General features: G+C 48.4%; 1 protein-coding gene across 1 annotated transcript; it reads right to left on the bottom strand.

Moving 5' to 3' along the window:
- Positions 1-1,041: 1,041 nt before the first annotated feature.
- On the bottom strand, positions 1,042-27,491 carry Vps33a (VPS33A core subunit of CORVET and HOPS complexes). Its single transcript, XM_032886749.1, has 13 exons — positions 27,380-27,491; positions 25,842-25,907; positions 25,237-25,364; positions 23,980-24,166; positions 21,056-21,172; positions 19,223-19,397; positions 15,780-15,976; positions 11,048-11,174; positions 9,141-9,208; positions 7,730-7,867; positions 6,381-6,518; positions 3,688-3,856; positions 1,042-3,140 (listed from the first exon to the last, which is right to left on the bottom strand). Exons 1-13 carry the CDS (start codon positions 27,479-27,481, stop codon positions 2,959-2,961), a joined length of 1,794 nt encoding a protein of 597 aa, XP_032742640.1. The 5' UTR covers positions 27,482-27,491; the 3' UTR covers positions 1,042-2,958.
- Positions 27,492-27,733: the final 242 nt, after the last annotated feature.

Genomic DNA, 27,733 nt, shown 5'->3' with positions numbered 1-27,733 from the left:
CGTTAGGAGCAGCTCAGGCATCCTTCGGAGGGGGGACTGAAAGGACTGGAGGAGCCTGACGGGTCAGGGACGGAGCATGAGAACATGGCCCACAGAATCAATTGACAAGGCCTCATGGAGGCTCACGAAGCCCATAGAGATCAGGAAGCCTGTAGGGGTCTGACCTGGGTTCCCTCATATATGTTCTTATGAGAATCATAACAGGGGCTGTTCCTGACTCTCTTACCTGCATGTAGGACCCTTTTCCTCCTACTGGATTGCCTTGTCCAGCCTTGGTGTGGTGCTATGTGCCTGACCTTACTGTAGCTTGTTAGGCCATGTCTGGTTGACATCCCTGGGAGGCCTGCTTTTTTCTGAGGTGTGTTAGGAGGGGAGGGGTGGGACAGGGGAGAGGGAAGGGGAGGTAAGGGGAATAAAGGGAGGGGAAACTGTGGTTGGGATGGAGTATATGACAGAAGGATTAAAAAAAAATTCTGGGCATGTAAATCTTAGCACTTAGTAGTTCGAAGCAGAAGGACTCAACTCCAGGCCATCCTGGGCTACAGGGAAGACCCTGACCCAACAACAGACATATTTCTGCTTGAATTCAAGTCTGCAGAATACAAATATTTCCTCCTAGGGTCAAGCCATCAGGGCCTTTTTCTCCATGTGTTCCTGAGGACTAAGCCCAAGGCTGTGTGAATGCTAGGCAACATACTACCACAGCTAAACAAACCCCTCTCCCCCCATTTTTTTCGGACAAGGCCTCACTATTTAGCCCAGCTGGCCTTGAATTCTCAATCTTTCTGCCTTAGCCCCTTAGTGGCAGTAAAGATCTAGCTACCTTTTCTGTACAACTGAGAACAAAGCAGACCAGCATGCCCTGCTAATCACACCCCATCCCTAGTGCAAGCAGAACTCGAGTGGGGCAGAGCTCACATGGAGGCCTTCCTGGTTCTCAGCAGACGTCCCAATTTAAACTTCCCTCGACCACGTCTCTCACGGCCTATATCAATCCATTAAAGGACCCAGTTTTTAGATTTAAGGCAGGGAAAGAATGTGTAAATTGAGACAGAAAATCGGATCTTTAATTGGGACAGCCAGTGTAGCAGAATAGTCCTCAAACTCAGAACAAGTCCAGACATGGTGTAAACAATCCACCCTGTCTAAGAATAAGCCTTCCGTTCCCACAGCCTTTCTCAGAGCATACTCTTAAGAGACAAAGGCAGCTTTGAGTACTAAGGGGACTTACATCACAGGGCATAATGTACGACACCACCACTTTATATTGGAATACAGAGGAAGCAAGTGTGTGGTTTTCCAAAAGGTCTTCTGCTGGGTACATTTTTAGGAGCTGACCTTGCTATGCTCTGAGAAAGCAAATATAGACTCAGAAACAAATGCAGACACATGAGATTACAACTGAGTATCTGTTCACTGGACAAACACCCAAGCCAAGGAGACTTGGACAGACTTGCTCTGACTCCCAAGAGAGTAAATCACTGAGGACAAGGCAGATTGCAGTTCCTGGCAGCTGGGGCTCAAAGGTAAAACTACTCTCCCTGGAATAACAAGAGTCTGAAAAGAGAGTTTTCTAAGCCAAGAATGTTTTCCCATCTGGGAATGCCCACCACACCCACCTGTCGCCCCAAACACTGACTATCAAGGCTGAATTAACTCCAGGAGAAACAAACATCATCTTTGTCATCCTTCATTCTAGGCTTCTTTCTTTTAAAAACACAATTCCAGTCACTTATAATGTGCAGTGTATTGTTCCTGATGCTACATGAAAAAAGCGAGAGGAAAACTATTAACCACAGAAACTGCACCTGGGCCAGGACCAGACCGGCTGAGTCAGGCTAGCTTTTCTGGAGACTTGGGTGATGACAGAAAAACCATCAACTTGGTCCGCCACTTGGCGCTCTTAACTCCTTCAGATGTGGAAATGATCAGGAGGCAGACACTGGCAGCAACATGTCTGCTCCTGCTCCCTGCAGCACAGGCACTGTCACTGTGTGACTGACACTGACCACAGTGCACTCGGTCACCAGACTGACCAGGTAAAGGGGAGTGTGAAGATGAGTAGTCAGAGGGCTAGAGAGGTGCATGTGGCCGTTTCCACTGAGACAGCTGCATGAATCTGAAGGAGCAGAAGAATCACCCATGGAGGACACGGAGGAAGACAGAAGTCCCGTCAGGGGCGCCTACACCACAGAGTCTTGAGTTAACAACGTGCACACCCAGAAGTGCCTCCGAAGGTTAGCTGGCAGAAGCTGCCTGGCGCTTAGCTCACTCTTTATCAGAGAACTGCACAGATGCAGTCAACGCAGACAGCAGAAACGTCATCATGTCAAGAAGCTCCTTCAAGCTTCTCAGATTCTCAGAAGGAAACAAAGCTTGCCTGAGGAATCACATCAGCCGAGACTGGAGACACAAATGTGCTCTGCAGGGAGAAGCACGCGATGGATGATGCTAGCTTCGTATTCAACACAAAACTACTCTCCTGGGCATAGGTGGTCTAGAAAATGCCACCGTGAGTCAGTGGTCAGAATTCCGCTTCTATTTTCTTATTTATCCCCTTAGCTCTCCTTTTTAATGCCCGTGCACAGTTGTGTGGCTGCTGGGGCTGTCATCCCCACAGTCTATTCCAGAAAATGAAGACTTTAAGCTTAAAAATTCCGAAACAGGATCTCCTTTATTTCTGGAAGGGAGGGCTTTTGCCTGGAACTCACTATGTAGCCCCAGCTGTCCCAAGCTTGCAGCGATCCTCCTGCCTGTGTCTCTTAAGTGGAGGGGTTCTAGGCATGAGCCGCCACGCCCAGCTCATTGTGTCCTTACCCAGGCCGACCCTCCCTTCTTCAGGGTTTAGGATCACAGAGAGGAGCAGGAAGGAACACGATCCTGTTGCTTCCATGCTCCTGGCTTTATGTCCTTTGGGCAACACGTTCTCAGGGGCAGCTCACTGTCCCCTCTGACAGCCTAGAAAGGCTTTTCCATGAGAGCTTCTAGCCAGCTGCTTCCATTTATCAGTTTAGTGGTCGCAATTACGTACTCCGTGCCTCCGTCTTCCAGCTGGGAGAGAAAGCGCAGGGCTGCGATTTCAGCAAAGGTGACGCCCCCGAGGAAAAACACCAGTGTGACTCTGTTTTCTCCTGGCTGGCCTAAAATGTAAACATTTCAGAATTCAAATGTACGTAAGACTGCTGCCTCTCAAAGCTTTTTTTCATTTAAAAGGATATAAAGGGGCTGGAGAGAAGGCTGAGTGGCTCAGATGTAAATTGTTCCTCTAGAGGAGCTGAACTGAATTCCTTAGACCCACAACAGGCAGCTCACAGCTGCCTGGAACTCTAGCTAAAGCAGATGCCTCCAACCTCCCCAGACACATGCCTGCACAGACACGCACGCACGCACTCACACACACACACACATACACACACACACTAATCATAGAAATATTTTAAAAACAGAAAAAGAATAAAAAGGCCAGTGTATGTTGGGGCAGCCAGTTCATTTGAGGCCCTGGAATGCCAATGTTGACCTTACCACCCTGAGTCCCACGGTCTCAGTGCAGAGTGTAGGCTGCCTTCCCCAAGGGCAGAGCACAGCTCGGGGCTTACAGTGTATGTTACAAATGTCTTTGGCAAAGCAAGTGCACAAGAGTAAGTCACATAAGCAGCACGCTGACTGTGGGTGGGTGATGGAACTTACGTTTCTTCTGCAACCCGGTGGGCAGTGGCTGCCTTTCTTCAAAGTGGGGCCCTGGGAGAATGCGGAGAACCTCCTCGATGCTCCTCCAACCTGGCCGAGAAAGGAGCTGGGCGAGCCGCACGCTGAGTGGTGCGTAACCACTGTACACGTAGGATATGTCTGTAGGGTTCTGCCAACAGATAAAGAAGACAACACAGGACCGAGAGTCACCTCTGGTCGTTTGCTAACTGAAGTTATAAGATGGGAGACAGAAACTCACATCATGCCTTCCTGTGTCTTGCTCCAATCCACTATTTACCCTTAGCACCTGGGGCTGCACTTTCTTTTTGAGTTTATGTTTATTTATGTGTACAGCATGTATCTGCCTGCATGTGTGTGAATTTAACAATGCAGGACCTTGAAGAATCCAGTGGGTGCTGGACTTACAGGGCCTTGTGAACCACATGATGTGGGTGCTGGGAGTCGAACTTGCATCCACTGGAGGAGCAGCAAATGCTCTTAGCCACCCAGCCTTCTCTCTAGCCTGCCTTCCCTTTCTTCATTTGTTTGTTTGAGACAGGATCCCACAATGGAGTTTAGGCCAGTCTCAAACTTAGCATGCTCCAGCCTCAGCTTCTGGAGTGCTGGGATTATAGGTGTGCACTTGGGACACTGAGACTGAAGGAGCAGGGATTCAAGGTCATTTGCTACACAGGGAGTTGGAGGCAAGCCTGGGCTACAGTGAGTAAGACCCGCCCTGCCCCCTGCCACACACACAAGGAGATCAGTGCAGAATGAATGTTTAGTATGTGTGAGGCCTGGGTTTAATTTCCTGGACCAATAAACAAGCAAACAGAAGAACCTCTCACTATGTAGCAATTAAAAAGAACCAGGATGGGGCACCATGAAGGCTCTTAAGAGCCCTTGCTAGGCAGTAGGTGGGCTTGAGGGGAAGAAGAAGAGTGATGAGCTAACACACTGTTTATGAAACATACATGATGAGCTGACACACTATCTATGTAACATACATGATGAGCTGACACACTGTCTATGTAACATACATGATGAGCTGACACACTGTCTATGTAAAAACATGATGAGCTGACACACTGTCTATGTAACATACATGATGAGCTGACACAGTCTATGTAACATACATGATGAGCTGACACACTGTCTATGTAAAAACATGATGAGCTGACACACTGTCTATGTAACATACATGATGAGCTGACACACTGTCTATGTAACATACATGATGAGCTGACACACAGTAACATACATGTGAACACACTACATACTGAGCAGCTCACACTAGTGATGAGTGTAAAGCCAAGAGAAGCTCTGCAGGCCAAGAGCACAGCATGAGTAGCAATGTTGCTGGATACCTAGATGCCTCCTGGAGGGACTAAAACCTGGCCACGAGGGTGGCCTCTGTGAGAACAGGGCAGCTGTGGCAGGAGCTGCGTCCCTTCCCGGAGCACATGTACTGGATGTCCCTGATGTCCCCACACATCTCCTAGGGGCCTGTGTCCAGAAGCCTGTGGGTGCTGTGCCAGAACTCAGGTGACTTCTGTTTGGGCTGGGGCAATGGGAGTTACCATGGGACAGCTGGAAAGCGGAGAGCAGCGTGGGCTTGACTTGGTTTGCCCTGCCCTCTGGTCTGTGACACACTTGGAGGCAAGAAGCCCTCGGCTGTACAGCTCTCTGGTTCATGACGAGTTTCTCTAATAACTCCGATTACCTGTCCGTCAGGCCTCAGCTGGTGTGAGGGTTGTCAATTGCAGAGTGGGCCTCTGGGCATGACTGATTACGTTAACTGGGGTGGGAAGACCTGGCCTGTTCCCATGGGAAGGGTTCCTTGGCTAACAAGTGTGAAGACCGAGAGGTATGTGCCAGCAATGTGCATGCCAGCAAGCACTCGTGGGAGCATCATCCCTGTTCCCGAGTGGGTGAGATAGGCCTGGCTTCCTCCAGCTCCTGCTGCCCTGGCTTCTCAGCTGTGATGATGTGTGGGCTGGAACTGAGTGACAACGGTTGGTGAGCGCTCCACACTGAATCACCTCTTGCTGGTCTGCTCTGTTCACACCTGTATTAACGTCTGCTCTGTTCACATCTGTATTAACGTCTGCTCTGTTGACACCTGTATTAACGTCTGCTCTGTTGACACCTGTATTAACGTCTGCTCTGTTCACACCTGTATTAACGTCTGCTCTGTTCACACCTGTATTAACGTCTGCTCTGTTCACACCTGTATTAACGTCTGCTCTGTTCACACCTGTATTAACGTCTGCTCTGTTCACACCTGTATTAACGTCTGCTCTGTTCACACCTGTATTAACGTCTGCTCTGTTCACATCTGTATTAATGTCTGCTCTGTTCAAATCAAACCACCCCAGCTGGCAGCACTGTCTGCTGCTGAGACCTGATGGCTGCAGCACATGACTGCTTTTCAGAAGCACAGAGATGAGTCTTAGAAAGCAAAGAAGAGCTGGGAAGAAGGCTAAAGGAGTAAGGGGGCTTGCTGCCAAGCCCGGCAGGCAGAGTTCAAGCCCCAGAACTGACGCGGTAGAGGGAAGGAACCAATTCCTGCAAGTTGTACGCACATGCGCACACGCACACATGCACACACCAAGACAATGAGAAAGACACTTGGCAGGTGAGCAGATGCACACATGAAGGCTGTCGCGGTGAACTAGCAGAATGGAGCTTACTTGTTCATTGACATCGTCCATCCAGAGGCGTAACGTTTTCCGAATCGTTGGGTAGTTGTTTCTGCCCCCTGTCTGAGCCTTTAGCAGGCCGGCCTTCTCCAGGTTGTTCAGGGTCAGTATGTGCTCATAGCCGTAGGTCTGAAGCAGAAGGCATTTGGCAGGCAGTGATGTTAGGTCAGGAAAAGGGCTCCTGCAGACGTCCAAAGAGGAGCCCTAACAAATCAGTGTGGTCTGTACCCCGGGGCTCGTTAGCAAGGTCAGGCACTGAGTGTAGAGAGTGGGGGACAGGGCAGAGGGGCACTCACGCTGAGACTCTGGCCCACCCTTATTGACCTGCTCTGTTTAAGGATTGATTTAAGATGTTTACTTTACAGTCCATGTTTATAAACCAACGTGAGCATTAAAGAAGTCATAACTCTGTATGGTACACACTTAGCTCTCAAAAGGCAGATGTGCACTGTTAAGACCTCTAGGCACACTTAAGACTGAGATACTCAATAACAAAATATTGTACCTAGAATTTTATTCCTGTCTTTAAAAGAAACACGTATTAGCCAAGCTCCCTCAGGTGTTTTGCAATCATTAGGTCAGCTCCCTTGCACTGCACGAGGCAGCCATTGCTACACCATTTGACAGAAATGCTGACTACCTGGCCAAGGTCACAGGCAGTGAGAGCAGACCTCGGTGTGCAGTCAGCCATGCTGACCCTGAAGCCCAGACTGATTCTGAAATCTGTGTACACAGACATCCTGTGTGCACAGGTAAATGGGAGTTGGAAGGAAGCCAGGCGAACTGTGCGGCTGGGTGCGTCTGAGGCTGGGGAAGCTGGGTTTGCCTGCACTCCTGGAATCTTAGGGAAACTCTGTCCTTTGTGTAACTCAAAAAGGCGGAAACAAAAATGGGTAAAAACTATTGAGCGAATACTGAGCAGTGACAGGTAATGGCAAACAAATCCTGCCTGAGACACTCAAACAGGAGAACTGGCCCTCAGACAGGCTCTCACTGAACAACTCACGGAGACCCGCCTGCCTCTGCCTCCCGAGTGCTTGTGTGCGGCCTGCTGCCGGGTCATGGCAGAAGTTTTGTTTGTTTTTTTGTTTTGTTTTTTCAAGACAGGGCCTCTCTATGTTGTCCTGGCTGTCCTGGAGCTTGCTCTGTAGACCAGGCTGGCCTCGAACTCACAGAGATCCACCTGCCTCTGCCTCCTGAGTGCTCAGATTAAGGAGTTTGCCACCACTTCCTCACCAAACAACAGGTTTTACAAACAAAACAGGACAGTGTTCACACTAAACACCGGCTGTGAAAGGGATATTTTCCTTCTTAGCAAATAAAGCATCTTTGATTACTACCTGGAGAATTTCCCTTTTGTAGTAGTCCAGAACCTTCTGCTTGAGCCCACTGTTGCACACAGACTGGAGGCAAACCAACCTCAGGACCTTGATGAGCGGGTGCTTTTGGGCAATGCAGTCCTCGATGTAATTGTTGACCTAGAAATGACAGACAGACAGACTGACTAGTCCACAGACTGAAAGTAACTTGAGGTGTCTTATATTCCCCAAGGCAGTATGGGGGAGAGTGGCTCATTTTCTCATTTTCCACCTGCTGAGGCTTGTCCCCTCGTCACTGAGCCCCCAACCTGACACACATGACCATAAGGTGGTGAGGACGTTGCTGGGCAACCAAATGTCCTGCTCAGACACATCTACCTCTGACTTGGCCTCCCTAAAACATCACTGATTTACCTCAAATAAAATGATAGGAATGCTTCTTTAAAACAGGAACCTTTGCAAAGTGAACAATTAACTTTAAAAAAAGATTTATTTATTTCATATATGTGAGTACACTGTTGCTGTCTTCAGACACACCAGAAGAGGACATCAGATCTCATTACAGATGGTTGTGAGCCACCATGTGGTTGCTGAGAATTGAACTCAGGACCTCTGGAAGAGCAGTCGGGTGCTCTTAACCACTGAGCCATCTCTCCAGCCCCAATTAACTATTTTTAATAGAGATATACTTTTGTTATGTAACAGATTAAACAAACAATGCAAGTCACCTTGGTTTTGTGTCTTGAGACAGGGTCTCCTGTAACCCAGGTTGGCCTCAAACTTGTTATGTAGTCAAAGCTGGCCTTAAATGCTTCTGTTGTTGTTGTTGTTGTTTATTTCAGAGGGAGTACTGGGTCTAAACCCAAGATTTCTTGGTATATCAGACAGGTGCTCTCTTATGAATAACCTACACTCCCAGACCAAACACACACACACACACACACACACACACACACACACCCCACACAGACAGACAGACACACACACACACACAGCACACACACACAGACACACATACACACACACACACACACACACACACACAGACACACATACACACACACACCACACACACACAGACAGACAGACAGACAGACACACACACACCCCACACACCACACACACAGAGACAGACAGACAGACACACACAGAGAGACAGACAGAGAGACAGACAGACAGACAGACAGACAGACACACGCACCACAATGGATTGAAGGCCAGGTAGAATGACGCTCCTCTTCAGTCTGAGCACTTAGGAGGCAGAGACAGGAGGATCTCTGAATTCAAGATCAGACTGGTCAAGTTCTCACCAGCCAGGGCTACCTAGTGAGTTTCTGTCTCAACACCACAGACACCACCACAAGGGAACGATTACCTGGCTCTAATCTCACAGTGACGCACGTCAGCTCTGGCGTGGAATGGCCCCACATACCTTATCGGTGTCTATCCCGGACATGAACTCCTGCTCCACCGTCAACTTATCAAAGAAGTCTTCAGAAGCTAGAATGTAATCAGCAAATGTTTGACTTAGAAACCCAACAGGGTCAGCTGACTCGAGCGCTGAGCTTCCAGCGTGAGCAGGACTAGGAAATGAGGCGCACGGACCCCGAAGGTGGAGACCCTGGGGCAAGCAGGAAGCACAGAGCACTGAGGGTTACACTTGCACACTGCTCCGTCCAGGTCAGGACTTGGTGGGAGCCTCAGTATCAGGAGTGCTCGCTTCCCCAGAGCATGGCCTCATGTCAGCTGGCCCCTGCCTGTGTCACCAGGAGACAAAGGACTAACTTTCCAGCACTCAAGTAAGATTCAAAGCATCTTCCTGACCCTTGGTGCTGAACAAGCTTCTGCCTCCCTGAGTCAAATGGACTCCATCTTGTTAATATGCACCGTGTGAGGAGGCTCTGTGACCATTCTCTAGAAAGTTTTTACTCTTTTCTAAAGACAGGATCTCACAGTGTAGCCCAGGCTTGAATTCATAGCAATCCTTATCTTTTGGCTGTGTGTGTGTGTGTGTGTGTGTGTGTGTGTGTGTGTGTGTGTGTGTACGCGTGCGCCCACCCCGTAAGAGGTCTTCAGATCCCCTGGAGATGGAGCTAAAGGCTGCTGTGTACAGAAAGCAGTCCTTATTTATAACACTGAACCATCTCTGCAGAATGGCTCCTGGCTGTCTGTCTGTCTTGTGTGTTTTGCTTGTTGTGTGGTTGGTGCTCAGACAAGGTTTCTCTGTATAGCCCTGGCTAGCCTGGAACTCTGTAGCCCAGGCCGGCCTCAAACTCACAGAGATTCACCTCTGCCTCCTGACCACTGGGATTAAAGGTGTGGGCCTGGCTTAGTTTGTTTCTAGGGTAATGTTTGACGTAGCCCACCCCGACTGGCCCTGAACTCACAAATATAAACTGAAAGTGACTTTGGACTTGAGATCCTCTGGCCTTCAATGCCCCCAGCACTGGCACTACAGACACTTGCTGCCACGTGAGGTGAGCCCTCTAGATTCCGAGCTTTTCCCAGTCCGTTTTCTTTCCTGCTTGAGTCTCACAATGCAGCTCAAGCTGTCCTTGAACCTGTGGTTTTCCTGCCTCAGTCTCCCAGATGCTATCTAGTGTTACAAGGGCTTTGCACAGTTCAAGGGGACCAAAACTAGAATCCCGTCAAAATCCCAGAGCATCACGTAGTTTTAATTAGATAATCCTTTTAATAGAAAAACATTACTAAGAACACGAACTGTTTCCTATCATTACCTGGATGAGTGCTTTTCTGTTATTCTAGATAACTTACCTTAAGGTGAGTAAATGATAAATGTAACACTTTTAAAAGATTCCATTGTTATTCCCGTGTGTGTGGTCAGTGTGTTCGTGTTTGGGTGCGTGCAGCCACCCTCAGAGGCTGGGGGATCCCCTGGAGTGGAGTTATAGGCAGCTGTGACCACCTGGGGCTGGGGGCTGGGAGCTGAACTAGGGTCTGAACCACAGGGCTGTTCTTCAGCCCGAGCACACGTTCCTGTGAACGTTCCTACACTTAGGTACAGTGGCACACACTTGTCACCCCGTCCCTGGGGAGGTACAGGTAAGGGGATGCCAGTTCATGCAAGTTCATGCCAGATCTGGCTGTACATCAAGTTTGGGGCCAATCTGGGTCCACGAGCCCCTGCCTAACAAAATCCATCCGTTTACCGCACCTGGGACACAAGCACGATGCTAAAGTGGAACCGGCTGGGGGTGGATCAGTGGTCAAGCACTTGCTTCACATGCACAGTTCGATCCCTAACACCAAAACAATAAAATAAATACATAAAACCACAGCTGAGCGCCCAGGGTCAGAACTACGACAAGGGGTACTTACTGGTGACGTCTTTGATTAACTCTGCAATTGAGGTGTGGTTGGCGAGCGACCCCCTGGCCGCCTGCATGTGGGGAAGCTGGGAGACGAATTGCTTGATCTCTCCAACCGTCTTAGCATTGTGTCGCTCCTGGAACAGAACAGGTGGCAGGGCCGTGAGGCAGGGGAGCAGCTCACAGGGTGTTTCATTGGCATCATCATGAAGAGGGAGTGCAAATCAAGCTAACCCCAGCTCTAAAATCACAGACAGGAGAAAAGTAAGTATGGTGCCGCTCAGTACGTGTGTGTGTGTGTGTGTGTGTGTGTGTGTCCCGTACTGAGCGGTACCGTACTTACTTTTCTCCTGTCTGTGGTTGTTGGGTACCTACAAGCCCAGCCCTGTGCAGCGTGGAGACAGGAGGATTTAGGCTGGGGTTCGTGAGACACCTGTAAGAAGGGAGTGAGGGAGCATGACAGCAGGACACTGATGCTGGCCTCTGCACGCAGCAGGGCACCTACACGCCTACCTATGAACACACCGCACACAGACACAAAAGTATTGAAGGTAGCTGAGGATACAGTGTGGTAGAACAGCACTGACTGAGCAGGAGTGGGACCTTGGGTACCACATACACACACTCACTCACACACACACACCTCACACACACACACACACACACACACACACACACACACACACACATTCATGCACACACACACACACACACACACACACACACACACGCACACACTCACACACACTGCTGACCCTCTCACACACACACACACACACACACACACACACACTCACACACACTCACACACACACACACACACACACACACACACACACACACACACACACACACTCACACACACTCACACACACACACACACACACACACACTCATACACACACTCATACACACAGTCATGCACACACACACTCACACACACTCACACTCATACACTCACACACTCACACACACAGCACACAGCGACACACACACATACACACACATACTCACACAGTCACACACACACTCATACACACACATATACTCACACACACACACATACACACTCACACACACTCATACAAACATCCACATACACTCCCACACATCTCTCTCTCTCTCTCTCTCTCTCTCTCTCTCTCTCTCTCTCTCTCTCACACACACACACACACACACACACACAGCTCTAAGAGCTAAACAGTTAAGTTCCATGCAGAGGGGCCAACAGACAGCAGAAAGTGTTGAAGTCAGGCATGCCAGAGCTGGCTTATAGCCCTTGGGAAGACAGGAGGACCAGAAGCTGAAGGTCACCCTCAGCCAGGAGACCATTTCAGAAATCAAAAATTGACAACAAAAATGTTCTGTGTAACTGAAACTAATCCCACTTGGCATCTAACATCAATAGTGAATCTGGCCCATGAACACAGTGAACCCTGTTTATTGATGAAAACTTATTTGGTGGGGGAGGGAGGGCCAGTAGAAACAGGGTCTGTCTGTGTGACAGTCCTGGCTGTCCTGGAACTCGCTCTGGAGACCATGCTGCCCTTGAACTCAAAGGTCCACCTGCCTCTGCCTCCCAAGTGCTAGGATTAAAGCTGTGCGCCGCTGCTGCTGCTGCCGCCACCACCTGATGAGAACATTTCAATAACGTCACCCAGAAGAGTCTCTAGAGATCTGGAGTTAATTATACCGATAGAATCCTGAGGAAAGATAGCATTACAGCCACAGATACAACAACAAAACACAAGGAGTGGTTTTCAAACTCTCCCAGTTTCTGTCTCAAGTCTAAACAGTTATTTTCAAAGTCTACAGAATCCCCGCATTTCAAAGCCAGCTCGACAAGAATGAACCGGTTAACGCAGAGGAGGCAGGAAGGTGGTAATGAAACTGTGGGCGCTGGGGATTTCGATCTCATTATCATTTCACACTTGTGGGGCTCCCCTGCCACTGCCATGCTGGCCAGACCTCAGCGGCGCCCCAGGGCTGCACACCCTACCACAGAGGGCAGTGGGGAGAGAAGACTTCACAAAGGTCATGGAAACTTCTTAAAGAACACTGATGCTCTCACAGCCCACAAAGAGGAACACTTGGCACGGCACCGTCACTACAGCCCTGAGGAGAAGTCTAAAAGCCAAGAAAGCCAAGGCTGGTGACGCAGCTCAGAGGTAGAGCACTGTGTAGTACGGTCAAGACTCTGAGTTCAATCCCCAGGACCAGAAAAAAAGAATAACAGCATTTTTTTTTTTGGTTCTTTTTTTTCTGGGAAAAGAAAACCTTGGTACCCAACCCCATTTTCTTAATCTTCAATCAATCTAAAGATGAGACAGGTATACTGCAGTCCAGATTTAAAGAAAAATATTTATTTTATTTTTAATTATGTGTACTTGTGTGTGTGTATATGTGTGTGTCTGAGTGTGTGTGTGTGTCTGTCTGTCTGTCTGTGGATTTCTCTGTGTGAGTTCAGTTATCAGAGGAGGCCTCAGATCCCCCGGGACTGGGGTTACGGGTGGTTGTGAGCCCCTCGGTGTGAGTGCAGGGATTTGAACTCCGGTCCTCTGCAAAAGCAGCACTCTCAACTGCTGAGCACACACTAGCTTGCCAAGCTGCTCAAACTGCCGACCACAGTCCATACAGGACCATGTAAATGAACATAGGGTCCAAAGCATTAGCTTCTGAACATACATGTCCAAACACTAACTAAAACACAGTTCTGGCAGTGCCTACTAAAGCCTCGGTCCTGAACACGCAACGTGGGGCATCTGCAGGCCACGGGCACTGCCGTCCAGGGACACCGCCAGCCCAGAGTCAATGCTACCACACACTGTGAACTGCGGTAATCTCACTATACGGAAGATTTCTGTTCTTAAAAAATACAACGGTTTAGTTACAGAAAACTTAGCATTTTCCTACAGGAATCCCAGGCCAGCCGGGACCATACAGTGAGACCCTGTCTGGGAGAAGAAAAAAAAAATGATTTTCCAAACGCTCCTTAGGGACTCGGGATGTGATGCAGTTGGCAATGTCCAGCACACAGGAAGCCCGGCTTTAGTCCACAGCACTGCACAAACCAGCTGTAGTGTGCAGGCTGTGATCCCAGAAGGGTCAAGAATTCAAGGTCATAAAAGCTATATCCTGGCTACAAAGCAAGTTTCAGGCCCCCTGGGCTACCACAGACCCTGTCACAAAAACACCAAATAAATCAAAGTGACAGAAAAGTAAACACAAGTAAAACTGCTGTTTGAGTTCAGTTCTTTCTTCCTCTTTTCTTTTCCTTTTTTAAATCATTATCATTTCACACTTGTGGGGCTCCCCTACCACTGCCATGCTGGCCAGACCTCAGCGGCGCCCCAGGGCTGCACACCCTACCACAGAGGGTGGTAGGGGCTGAGGAGACAGCTGTGGAGAGTGGATGCCGAGGAGGTACTGGGTCGGGAGGTATCGGGATGAGAGGTGTTGGGACGGGAGGTGTCAGACCAGAGTCTGACCCCAGAACCTATATAAAGAGCTGATAGTATAAGATGAGAAAATGGCTCAGACGTTGAGAACACTGATGCTCGTACACAGGACCAGGGTTCAGTTCCCAGCACTCACTGGGTGCTCACTGCTCAAGGAGATCCAAGCCCTGTTCTGACTTCCAATGGCACCAGGCTTGGATGGTGTACAAACACACATGCAGGTCAGGCACTCATCTACATAAAAATAAATAAATCTAAAGGGGAAAAAAAGGGTAGTGGCATGCATTTGTACTCTCAGCGCTGGAGAAGGAGAGATGGTGGGGCTGGGGGACCCTGGAACCTTGCTGGCCAGCAGCCTGTGCTGAAGGACTAGAGACCTCGTCTCAAAAAAACACAGAACAAAAAACAACACACATCCAAGGTAAGGAGCTGGGCAGTGGCGCCTTTAATTCCAGCACTCAGGAGGCAGAGGCAGTCAGATCTCTGAGTTCAAGGCCAGCCTGGTCTACAAAGTAAGTTCTAGGACAGCCAGGGCTACAGAGAGAGACCTTACCTCAAAAACAAACAAACAAACAAACAAACAAACAAACAAAAAAAAAAAAACAAAAAACAAATCCCAATAGCTCCTGAGAAACATCACCTAAAGTAGGGTGATCTCTGGCTTCCATATGCACAAGTGGTACACACGCACGCACACACACCCACACACACACACACAGTTTGAGAACCTTTAATCTCAAGGATGATTTTTTTTCTTCCTCCTCTACCTTTTTTTTGAGGCCCTGGCTGGCCAGACACCCATCTGCCACTGCCTCTCAAGTGCTGGATTAAAGTGGTGGTAGCCATGCCTGGTTCCATTATTTTGGAATGGCCCTAAACATACCCCTGCCATTCTGTACTGTATATTATGTATATGTACTCACAATTATAAAATCAAAGTATCACTCCACTCTGAAAACAAAGCGAACAACACTGAAGGTGCCCTAGGTCCAGATTATCAAATATTCAGTCAAGATTCAATTCTTTACATAAAAGTCAGCAAGCATGGGGACCTCCCTGGCATGCAAATCTGCTCTTGTCTTTAATAGTTGGTAAACTGTGAGCGCATCAGGGGACTGTTTTCTAGTAAGGTTCCTTCTGCCTTCTTAGTTTGGTTTAAACCTGATTACACACTAAACATCTCAGGCAAACAGGAGTCTGAGCTGCAAAGCTCCTGTGTATGGCCAGGAGCATCCTTCCCTCAACATTCCCGGGCAGGATGGCCGACAGGGTGGCTCGCCTCACCTCAAAGGCCGCGGAGATGATCTTCGCCTTCTTGCTGAGCACAGAGCCCACAGCGTTGAAGTTCTTGTCTCGGATCTCAGCATAGAGTTCCTCTGCGGAGTTGAGCTGAAGCTTCTTTGCCTCTGTGGGAAGGTCCTTCCCGCCACCACCGCCCTGCTTCTTGGGTGCAAATTTCTCTGGAGGTAACTTCACATAACCTGAGGTTGGAGGGAACAGACATTTGACTCAAAAGCCTGGGCACACAATTCCTCTTGCAACTCACTGCAGAACAGTAATGTATTTGTGGTCAGCCACAAGCCCTGCAGTGACTCCTCCCCCGAGAGTGTTAGGAGACAAGGGCACTCAGCTCTGGGTCTTCATGTTCCAAGGCCCCTGCCCAGGCATGGCGGCTCTAACTGTCATTGTGGACAGAGAGAGGAACCACCACAACAACAAGTTTCTGAAAAGGGGTTTCACTGACATGGAGATGCCCCAGGTAGATCCTAGCACTCAGGAGGGCTGCTGTGAGGCCGACACCAGCCTGCACCGTGCGGCAGCAAACAAGACGAGAATTCCAGACAGTTCACGGTACGTAATGAAAGGTGGTGAGGAGTCTTTACGAGCTGCGTCATCTTGCTGGCTACATGATATTCACACTTTCTGACCCTTAAAAATTCCCTATTATGGAATCTGGGAAAGAAAGGTAACCTGACCTACAATAAAAGGTTATATGCGGGGGTTGGGGATTTAGCTCAGTGGTAGAGCGCTTGCCTAGCAAGCGCAAGGCCCTGGGTTCGGTCCCCAGCTCCGAAAAAAAAAAAGGTTATATGCGTAGGTGTTTTTAAGGTCATGAAAGTAAACAACACAAATAGGGCTAACCTACGTTAGGAAATAACTCCTTAACCCAGACACACTGGAAATTAGCATTCCATCCCGTGTGTGCTGAGGGAATGTTCATCACTATAAAAACCACACGTGAAGTTGAAGGCCGGCAAGATGGCTCAGTGGATGCACCAGGTTCAACCGTACACCTCACATGGTGGGTGGAAGAGTCAATGAACACGGCTGCCCTGTCCCTCACCTGTGGCATTTAAGACAATCGGTACAATTTGATTTCCAACTTACTCTGAAAAATAAATTCTGCAAAGACAGAGAGACTTCCAAGGATGAATGCTATTGCTGGGGTTTGGGCTACAGCAGAGGCAGGCCAGGGCGCTGGGGTGTGTGTGTGTGTGTGCGTGTGTGTGCGTGCGTGTGTGTGTGTGTGTGTGTTTCCTTTGCTCTGTTTGCCCAGTTTCTGAGCCTGTGAGTCCACGAGTGCGCTATCTCCTACGTCCTCCCACACAGCCATCCCAGGCCACCCCTCCACAGACCCTTCCTCATCCCTAACTCCAGCCCTCCTTTAACCACCTCCTGGGTGCACTCTGCAGAGGCCCACGCCAAGCTCTGATTGCCTTGGGCCATCCAGCACACTGGAATGAACTCTTCTTCCAATAAGAATGAGGTTAGGACACCGTTTCAGGGAACAAGTTAAAAAAAAAAAAAAAAAGGAACAAGACCTACGAAGGTATCATTAAGTCTCTCATGGAGGGGCTGGAGAGATGGCTCAGAGGATAAGAGCACTGTCTGCTCTTCCAGAGGTCCTGAGTTCAATTCCCAGCAACCACATGGTGGCTCACAACCATCTATAATCAGGTCTGGTGCCCTCTTCTGGCCTACAGGCATACATGCAGGCAGAAAGCTGTATGACGTATACATAATAAATAAATAAATGTTAAAAAAAAAGTCTCTCATGGAAACACCTCTTCTCTACCCTCAGCTGCCACCGTCCTGTTGCCCAGCCTCATACTCACTGACTTGATAAAAAGGGCAGAACACAAATTTACCACTTTGGCTATCTTACATTTAACAATCCACAGGCGTTTAGGACAGTTTTAAGGCTGCAGCAGTCAGTTCTAGACATTCTCACCCCAAAAGGATCCGGCGGTAGCCCGCAGCCCACCTCCCAGGCTCTGTGGGGTTCACATCTTAAATATCTGCAGCTCTAGAATGTCAAGATGCCAGGGCCAAGAGAGACAGCAGGCCTGGGTGTGTGTGCATCAGTGTGCGTGTGCGTGTGCATGTGCTTGACCATCCATGGAAAAGAACACCTTATCTAAAGGGGCAATCACCCTTGGCCACTGGCCACTAAGTGGGAGTGAGCTCTAGGGACTGCCGGAACATAGGTGTTTTTCATACGTGGCATAAATCAAGACTATTAATAATTCCTCACATTTTAAATGCTAACAGAATCAAGTATTATGTTGCTCAAAACCAGACAAATAAAACATGCTGTGTCCTCGGGCCTAATCACCCCTTAATCCCTGATCTTCCAAGATTTCCACCCAGTAACCTGGACCTCCTGAGTAGTCACTGAGTTTCACTGTCTGCACACTTCAACTCAAGGCACGCTAGCTGTCCCCAGTTCCCTCATTTGCTGCTGTTTCTCTGCTCCTGAACATCCGTCTGTACATTACACTTCCTTTCAGACCCAGAAGCTCTCCTGTTCTCCATCAGCTAAAGGGGGCTGTGATGGCATATGTGGCTAGCCTTGGCTCGTGCGCAGCAGGCCAGCCTGAGTCAGCAGCGTGGTCATCAGATGACTAGCCTTAGGCCCACGAGACAAGTGGGCTGTGCTGACTCATATGCAAAGTAAAGTTTCTAAATAATCATTGGTCTGGGTATGGTGGTGACCAGGCTGGACTTCCAGCACTGGGGAGCTAAACCAAGAAGCCAGAGTTCATGGCCAGTCTGGTTAGAAAGCAAGACTTTGTATCAAAAATATAAAAATTCAGCAGCCAGTGAGAGGCCAATGGGTAAAGGTGCTGTGGCCAAGCCCGATGTCCTGAGTCCAGTCCCCAGAACCCACATGGTGGAAAGACAGAACCAACTCCTGAAAGCTGTCCTCTGACCTCCATGTATTTATGGTAGGTGCCCATGCACATGCATGTGAGCACACACACAATAAATAAACGATGTAGAGAAAACTCTAAATAAGGTAAGTGTGATTGAAATATATTATATACATGTATGAAGCTGTCAAGAACAAATTAAGAATATCTTTTAAAGATAATAAATAAGGTTGTGGCATGCACCTTTAATCTGAGTTCTTGGGGGACAGAGGCCAGCCTGGTCCATACAGTGAGACTTGGTCTCAAAATAAATAAATAAACACAAGGTAACCATAACATTATGGAGGCAAAGGCCAGCCTGAGCTATATGGCAAATTCCATGTTAGCCTGGGCTATGAACACTCTGTTTCAAAACACAAGGGGCAGAGGGTTGAGGGGAGGAAAAGAAAAACAGAACCCCTGGACCTCTACATTCGAACAACACTCGAGACGGAACCGTAAAGCCCCGGCCTCCACACAGCCGGTGCTTTATCCTAACGGCGACCAGAGAAAGTGCACATGGCAGCCACTCACTGTTCTGAATGCCGTAAATCTCGTCGATAAGTCCTTCATACGTGAGCTGGGAGGCGAGCGGCGTCAGCAGATCCACGTTGCGATCAAGCAGCAAGAGGTTATCAAACACAGGGAACACTGAGTTTTGGCTGCCTGTAAACTCCCTCTTCATCCTGACCATCATATTGGCCACTTGCTGGAAACAAAACATGGGGTGAGGTGAAGACTCCTGGGACCTGGCAGAGTTTAAGATTGTGCTACAGAGAAAACAAAAATCCAAAGGAGAAACAGAAGAGCAGCCAGGGCCAGACGGATAGCGAAATAAACGGCTAACGGAAAGTGCCTACAGTGAACCGCCATCCATTTCAGAGCTGACAGCGGCCACCCCACCGCAGTCAGACAGTATCGGACACAGCCAGTGCCTGCGACACAAGGCAGCTAGTTATGTTCTGCTAGCTCTAAGGATGGGGCAGTAGCCTGCCCCGATCCGATGTTCCCAAGAGAAACACAGGTACGTATGAGCTCTGGCCATAGCTTTTGTTTGTTTGTTTGTTTGTTTGTTTATTAAGATTTAGTTATGGGTTGGGGATTTAGCTCAGTGGTAGAGCGCTTGCCTAGGAAGCGCAAGGCCCTGGGTTCGGTCCCCAGCTCCAAAAAAAAAGAACCAAAAAAAAAAAAAAAAAGATCTAGTTATTTTTAGGCAGGAGAGATGGCTTAGTGGTTAAGAGCACTCCCTGTTCTTGCAGACAGCCTAAGTTCAATTCCCAGCCCCACCTCTGGTAGCTTACAACTGGTTTAAGTCCAGTAAAAACGGACCCATCTACACTCTCTGTGCCCTGTGGTTACCTGCACATAAACTCGAAGATGCACAGAAAGAAAAGGAATTTAAATATTCAGCTATTTTTGTTTACATGTATACATCTGTCTGGGAGTGGCTTTGTGCTGAGTTCAGTGTCCAACTTTTTTTTTAATACACTTTTTAAAATTTACATACATAACTGTCTTCAGACACACCAGAAGAGGGCATCACATCCCATTACAGAGATTACAGATGGTTGTGAGCCACCATGTGGTTGCTGGGAATTGAACTCAGGACCTCTGGAAGAGCAGTCAGTGCTCTTAACCTCTGAGCCATCTTTCAAGCCCCCTGACCAACTTGGTTTTAAGAGGGCACCATGTGCCCTGAGTCTGGAATTACAAGTAGTTGTTGCCAGATGTGGGGGCTGGGAACTGAACTTGGGTCCTTTGGAAGAGCAGGGTGTGCTCTGAATCACTATCTCCAGCCCCTGGTCATAGCTTCTATCCACAGATCAATACGAAACCTCGTGTCTTGTTTTGTGTTTAGTCAGCTGATAAGTTACTGAAGGCTGGGCAGTGGTGACACACACCTATAACCCCAGCACTCAGGAGGCAGAGGCAGGCGATCTCTGAGTTTGGGGCCAGTCTGGTCTACAGAGGGAGTTCCAGGATAGTGAGGGCTACATAGGGAAACCGTGTCTTGAAAAACCATTCGTTCATACAGGACTCACAGCCAAGAGCTCTGTGACTTTGGCCTGGACAAAATTTACCTAAGTCACACTACACACCTGCGCCACGATCAGAACACATCTAAATGGCAAAGCCACCAAGTGAGTGCACAGGTGGCCTTGGTCACCTCTGGGGACATCTCACAGTGGGCATGTTCCTAAAGCCCTGTGAGTACTGACCAGTGAGTGACTGTGAAAGTCCTCGACACAGATGCATGGGTAACGAGGTCCCAACGTGGATGCATGAGAGGTAAGGGGGTCAGTGTGTCTCTCAAGTGTCCCCCTTCACCCCTGTTTTGGATAAAGCCAGGAGACGGAAGGTTCTCACCCGAGCACACTCTCCTTTCCCAAAGATCTGGGGGATAGTTCCATACAGCGCCTGCAGGGTCATCAGCCCCTTGGCTGCGTGGTACAGGCTTGTCTGGTCGCCTTCCAGGTAGCATTCCTGTAGAGACAAAGTCGGCTACTGTGGACCGCCATCATCAACCGTTTTACTATCACCATCCATTTACAAGTCAAAATGGGCTACCCTGGGCTACATGACGCCCCATTTGAGACAAGCAAAAGAAAACAATGAGAAACATGAATGGGGAAGAGCCAAAATGGTTCTCCCTTGTAGACCAGTTCTGGTGGCACAGATTGTTAATCCCAGAACTCAGGAGGAGAGGCAGGCAGATCTCTGTGTTCAAGGCCAGCCTGGGCTACACAGCACCTCAAGCCAGCCAAGGATACATAGTGAAACCTTGTCTCAAAGAAAAGAATGGGTGTTGGGGATTTAGCTCAGTGGTAGAGCACTTGCCTAGCAAGTGCAAGGCCCTGGGTTCAGTCCCCAGCTCAAAAAAAAAAAAAAAAAAAGAAAAGAAGAAGAAAAGAAAAGAAAGGCACCTTTTGTCCCAGCATCCCACTGGTATTACTTGGTGTCTCTTCAGTATCTGACACCAGGAGCAGGACAGCTGTGAGGCCCAGGGGCACAGTGGCTGGGGTGGGGAGTGTTAGGGAGCCGCACAGTGGGGCTGTTTTAGCAAACACACCACAGGCAGCCTTCACACTGGCAGCCTTGTCCCTGACTTGTCTAGGACTGACATTTATAACTTTTTCCCAGCACAACAGCCCGGGACAAGGATGCCACGAGACGTGTGTTCTGGAATATTTCCACAGGAGAGAGTGACAAGCCGTGTCTCCCTCCATCTTAGAAAGCTGTATTGCTACAACGACTCTCCTGCAATGCTAGCTTTCAAGAAGAGTTCCAAGCTAATGAGAGGGGTCCATTTTGTCTTGTTTTTCAAGACAAAGTTTTTCTGGCTGTCCTGGACCTCACTCTGCAGACCAGGCTGGCCTCAAACTCAGATCCACCTGCCTCTGCCTCCTGAGTGCTGGGATTAAAGGAGTTTGCCGTTAAAGCTGGCATGGCCTGTTTTTTCTTCTGTTTGGGTAGTTCTGGGAATCAAACTGAGGGCCTTGAGCACACTGTTCCACTTCTACACCCTCAGTAACAACAGATTTAACCCTGAATGGTGAGCATATTGACCACTCACTGGAAACAGAACACTGGATCCGCTGGGGCCCGGTTGATCACAACAGTCAGTGAGGGAACGCTACACAGTAGCGGCCCACTCCTGCCACAGGGAATCCCACATGGCATTGCAAGCTACAGGGGCATTTTAGGATAAATGCTGCTACACATTAATATTTAAAAGCTCATATTTTGGGCCCCAAACTCGCTCACCCACACATGCAGAAACACTTGTGCATATATATTCACACAGACAAAATACTGTAACACATAAAAGAGCAATCATGAAAAGAATCAAGAACAAAGGAAAAAATCCTTAGAAATAAAACAAAAAATGAGTGGATTTTACAGCGTGTGGGTGACATTAAAGCTAACGTATTATATAAAGAATTTCCTAGAAAACAAAACATGGGCGCTGGCCCGGTGTGGTAAGAGACATCTACACTTCCAGATGGGAATTAGAAGCAGGAGGATCAGGAGTTCAAGGCCAATCTGGGCTACGTGAGACCTTGTCCTAAAATAGCAAAACAGACTTGATTCAAATATACTGTAGTCATAAATAAATACTAAACAAGATATTAAAATCAGGGGTGGAGAGATAGCCCAGCAGTTAATAGCACTGACTGCTCTTCCAGAGGTCCTGAGTTCAATTCCCAGCAACCACATGGTGGCTCACAACCATCTGTAAAGGGATCTGATGCCCTCTTCTGGTGTGTCTGAAGACAGCAACAGTGTACTTATATACATAAAATAAATAAATCTTAAACAAACAAAAATGTATTTAAAAAAGATATTAAAAACAAATGAAAGGAACAATGGGGGCCAGTGTGCCCATAAACTGAGCACTTAGCAAGCTGAGGTAGAGGACGGCAAGGAAGGTGACCCACGAACTATAGAGCAATGCCATAGAGCAATGCCATGCCTTTAAAGAGTCGGGTAGGCTGGGGAGGAGCTGTCTGGAGAGAAGGCTCAGTGGTTGAGAGCTCTTGCTGTGTAAGCCTAAGTACCTAGGTTCAAATCTGCATGTGCACACACATGCACTCACACACTCGAATATACACACACAGAGCCAGGTACAGTTGAACAGGCACTTGTGTAACCCCAGAGCTAGGGAGGCACAGGTGAGGACACACATGTGTGCACACACACACACACACACACGCATGCACACACACGCATGCACACACACATGCACACACACACTCATGCACATATACTCTCACACACACACGAACACACACACATGAACACACAGCCAGGTGTGGTTGAACAGGCACTTGTGTAACCACAGAGGTAGGGAAGCACAGGAGTGGGCGTCATGTCTGAAGCTGTTGGTCACCTTGTCCCAAGAGAATAAGGTGGAGAGTGACAGTTCAGGACGATCTCTTTTGCACACACACATGACAAATACACAAAAAGGGAAGAGGAGGAGGAAGACGAACTGGGTAGAAAACCACAAGCAAGCAATTTGCCGAGGAGACGGCATCCAACAGGAGTACACATGGGCCTCCCCTCCAGAGACCATGGATGCAAATGTAAGCAGGAGGGAGACACTTCCAGCAATGAACCCAACAAAATAAAAGTCTGTGGGGTTGTCCTAGTGGAGCTCAGCTTTAACCCCAGCACCCGGGAGGCAGAAGGAGGTGAATCTCTGAGTTCCAGACTAGCCAGGTCCACACAGTGAGAACTTGTCTTTAAAAACACATAAAAGTTTGATGTTAAGAAAATGTCAAACTTACTTTGAAAGCGCTCTCTGACTCCATGGATAAGAGGTCCCCATCAAATGGAATGAGATCTAAACTGTACTCCTCTCGATAAATAAAGGATCCCAACACACCCAGGTCCTTCAGCCTTTGCTCACACAGTAGGCTCCGACGAGGCACAAACAAAATATGGAAATCCCTGGTAGGGCCACGCCTGTCCTCACTGCAAAGGAAATAACCATGATTGGCTTATGTGCTCCTCAGGGTCAGAAACTGCTTTTCTAAGGCATCCACTCGATCTGGCAGGCACCAAACAAATGCTGCTTACGTAGGCACACGAAGACAGACTCCCAAGGGGCTACAGGGATGGCTCAGAGGGCAAGAACACTGGCTGCTCTTCCAGAGGACACCAGTTTGTTTCCCAGGCCCCACATGCAACTCATAACTGTGTACAATTCCAGTTCCAGGGTATCCAGCACCCTCTTCTGGCCGCACAGAGGCACCACACACACACACACACACACACACACACACACACACACACACACACACACACACAATCTTTTAACAGCACATCTGTGTTTTTTGAAAACAAATGCCTCTTTAACCAAACCAGTTTAACACAAAGTCTTGTACTAAATGAGAACTCCCATTCCTTACTCTCCTTGTTTGTGGACTTCCAAGAGCAGCCATACACAGTCAAGGTTTTCAGGGGCCCCATCATACCAGAGCGTGGTCTGTGTGCTGCCAGCTTCCGTTACAGAGTGGATTCCACATTAACTTACTTGACTCCACAGTTCTTGTTTGCTTATGAAACTCAAGCACACGACCGCTGGCATTTTGAAAACAGTAGCCATCGGAGGTTTTCGTGCGGTGTTTTTAAGGCAGGGTTCTCTCTGCTGACACAGGTTGGAAGTTTTAGCCATCCTCAGAGAGTGAAGTTATTTCGCTCAAGCTATTTAGAGCACTCTTGAAAGTCTCCCACCCCGCCCCTCGTGTTCTGCCGGGTCTGCTCCCATTCTTCCTATAATGGCTATCCAACACTCTGACAAGAGGGTGTTCAGAGGCGAAGGGACTCGGAACATTAAAGCCATTATAAAGACAACAGGGCAGGAAGTGTTCAGCAGCGGCAAGCGCCACAGGAGAACAGAACCCATTCCTACCAGTTGCCTTCTGACCTCCACACAGGCACACATCGTTCTTCCAAAACAAACAAACAAACTAATGTTAAAAAAAAAAAACAAAAAACTTTTTAAAGCCCAACATCTTTTGAACCACAAAGCTCTGAGGTACCTGAGTACGTTCTCGGCAATCATATCCATTAATTCTAGCCTGGGTCTGACCAAAAAAATGATATTCTTGACATCAGCCGCTGGCAAACGACTTCCTTTGAGGGTGAACATTTTTTCCACTTCATGTTCCTAGAGAATCACACACAAAAGACTAGTAAAAAGCCTGACCTCTGTCTTCTTCAGATTTGTAAAGAATTCACAGTCCCAACCAAACCAAACTTGAAGGACCAAGCTGCAAGATAAAGTCTTGTTTCTGTATCCATAGGCCAACCATCCTGACACAGCAGACCTTCAAAGGCACCACGGCACGGTCGCACAAGACGGTGCTTATGTGCAAAATGGTTTTGCTTCTGGTTTTTTTTGTTTTTTTTTTTTTTCCTGTGTCATGCCAGACATCAATTTCAGCACCTCGTGCATACGGGCAAGCACACGACCACTTCGCTGCACCCTTTATGCAGAACGGTAGTCATGTATTAACGTCAGTGTTTGTACAGCTCAGATAGAACTTTGCAAGTGACCATTCAGGAAGTTATGTCAGAAGCCCACCACCAATACTAGATTCAATTAATTATTAATTCGTGGACAAATCTCATATGTCGTTATTACCTTTAGTAGTGAGTACTGTGCAATCAGTCCAAACGGTCCTGTTAAGTATTCATCCCACACTATTGCCTGCAAGAGGGGAGAAACACTCAGAAAATCCAACAACAGCAACAGAAATGGCAGTCATCATCGGTAAGAATATCTTTGTATAAGGCTTATTTTTCCCTGCCTCACGGCCACTTCATTTTAATTATGAGTAGTTGGGCGTGTCTGTGCTTGGGTGCAGTTCCCCTCAGAGGCCAAACCCGTCAGATCTCCATGGATCTGTAGCTACAAGCGGTTGTCAGTGGCCCACTGTTAGTGGAAACTGAACTGAACTCCTCTGGAAGAGCAACACTCCCTCCTCACCGCTAAGTCACCTTTCCGGTTCCAAGGAATATTATATTAACATAATAATATTAATACTCTCCTAAAAGTGGGAGTTAAGATTTTTACAGGTTCTGATCACATTCATAGTCTAAGGATTGAAAAAAAAAATCTTTCACGAAGGTGAAGATGTGATGAGACTGGCGTCAGAGATCCCTCCTTCCTCCAGGAGAAACACTTTGTAAAATCATAATACAATAACCACAGTCATCCTACCGGTCTACACAATCTATTACATCTATCTGATTTCCAAGTCATTTTCGGTTTAATATTGTCCCCTGTGATTTAATCTGCCTTTGTGACTCAATGGCCGCAGGCAACCACCTGAGTTGGAGTTATATTTCCAAAACTGATTCTTAAAGCGCCTGGTTTTTTGTTGTTGTTGTTGTTGTTATTGTTTTTCTCTTCAGATTAGAACTTCCCATTCCCTGTAGGGGGATGGGGTATAATTAATAAATCTCAGAAAAGAGAGGGACTAAAAATGCTTAAAAGCAAACATCCCAGCAAACGGTGGCTCATGTCTGTGATCCCAGCACTTGGTAGGCTGAGACAGGAGAAAGGAGGAGAGCTGGCAGTCAACCTGGGTTAACACAACCAGGAACAGTCTATACTGCCAGAATTGGCTCAAAAATACGATGGAGGAGCCGTGCACACTCCTTTAATTCCAGCACTCAGAGGCAGTGGCAGGTGGATCTCGCTGAGTTCGAGGCCAGCCAGGGCTACACCAGCGATACCCCATCTCAAACTGATAGGAAAAAAGAAAGGAAGCAAATTCTATGAAGTCCCCGATCCAGCCTCCCTTGTAAGCTGGGTGCTTTAAGAGATAAAATGACCCATGTTGAAAACCAAGTTAAAGTTTGGAGTAACGGGTTGGGGATTTAGCTCAGTGGTAGAGCGCTTGCCTAGCAAGCGCAAGGCCCTGGGTTCGGTCCCCAGCTCCGAAAAAAAGAAAAAGAAAAAAAAAGTTTGGAGTAACACCTTCTCTTGCACAACCTGTGTGCAAAGGGCTGTGGGCGTGGTTGCTTCCAGACAGGAAAGGACTATATTGTCGCAGATGGGAGAGCTCAGGGCTGGGGGACCCGGAGCGGGCTCTGCTGTCCGGCGGCTGGGTCGCCCCCAGGGCCTCGCACAGTTCCGCTGGGCAGGGCGTGGCGGCGCCGGGCCCTGTCACTCACCTTGCTCCCAGCGCACTTGTCCAGAAACTCGCGCAGCTCCCGACGCACCGCCTCGCGCAGCACGTTCAGGTTCACTCGCCCGTATGACAGGTGAGCCGCCATCTTGCTCCACCACCCGCATTTCCCAGGCCGGGCCCACGGTCACGTGACGGGCGTTCACGTGACCTGAGTCGCTGACGCACTTTAACGCGAACAGTGAACTTCAGCGGGCTTCCTTCAAGGTCCTAGTGCGCATGCGAGGAGGCTCTTCCTGTAGTAGTTTCCCACCTTGCCTGGGAATGGGGTGCAGTGAAAACTGCGCCTTGAGGATGGAAATTAGATGTTTTAAAAGCACCACCCTTGGGCTGGAGAGAT

The sequence above is a fragment of the Rattus rattus genome, chromosome 16 (genome assembly GCF_011064425.1).
Source record: "Rattus rattus isolate New Zealand chromosome 16, Rrattus_CSIRO_v1, whole genome shotgun sequence".
NCBI classification, from domain to species: Eukaryota; Metazoa; Chordata; class Mammalia; order Rodentia; family Muridae; genus Rattus; species Rattus rattus.
This window is presented reverse-complemented; position numbering and strand designations above follow the sequence as displayed.

Bases quoted from the DNA above. Each gene is read 5' to 3' on its own strand.
- Vps33a (XM_032886749.1), bottom strand. From the start codon at position 27,481: ATGGCGGCTCACCTGTCATACGGGCGAGTGAACCTGAACGTGCTGCGC. The intron at 25,365-25,841 runs GTAATAACGACA...GTGATTCTCTAG, and splicing joins CACAGTACTCACTACTAAAG to GAACATGAAGTGGAAAAAAT. The intron at 21,173-23,979 runs GTAAGTTTGACA...TTGTCTCTACAG, and splicing joins AGTCAGAGAGCGCTTTCAAA to GAATGCTACCTGGAAGGCGA.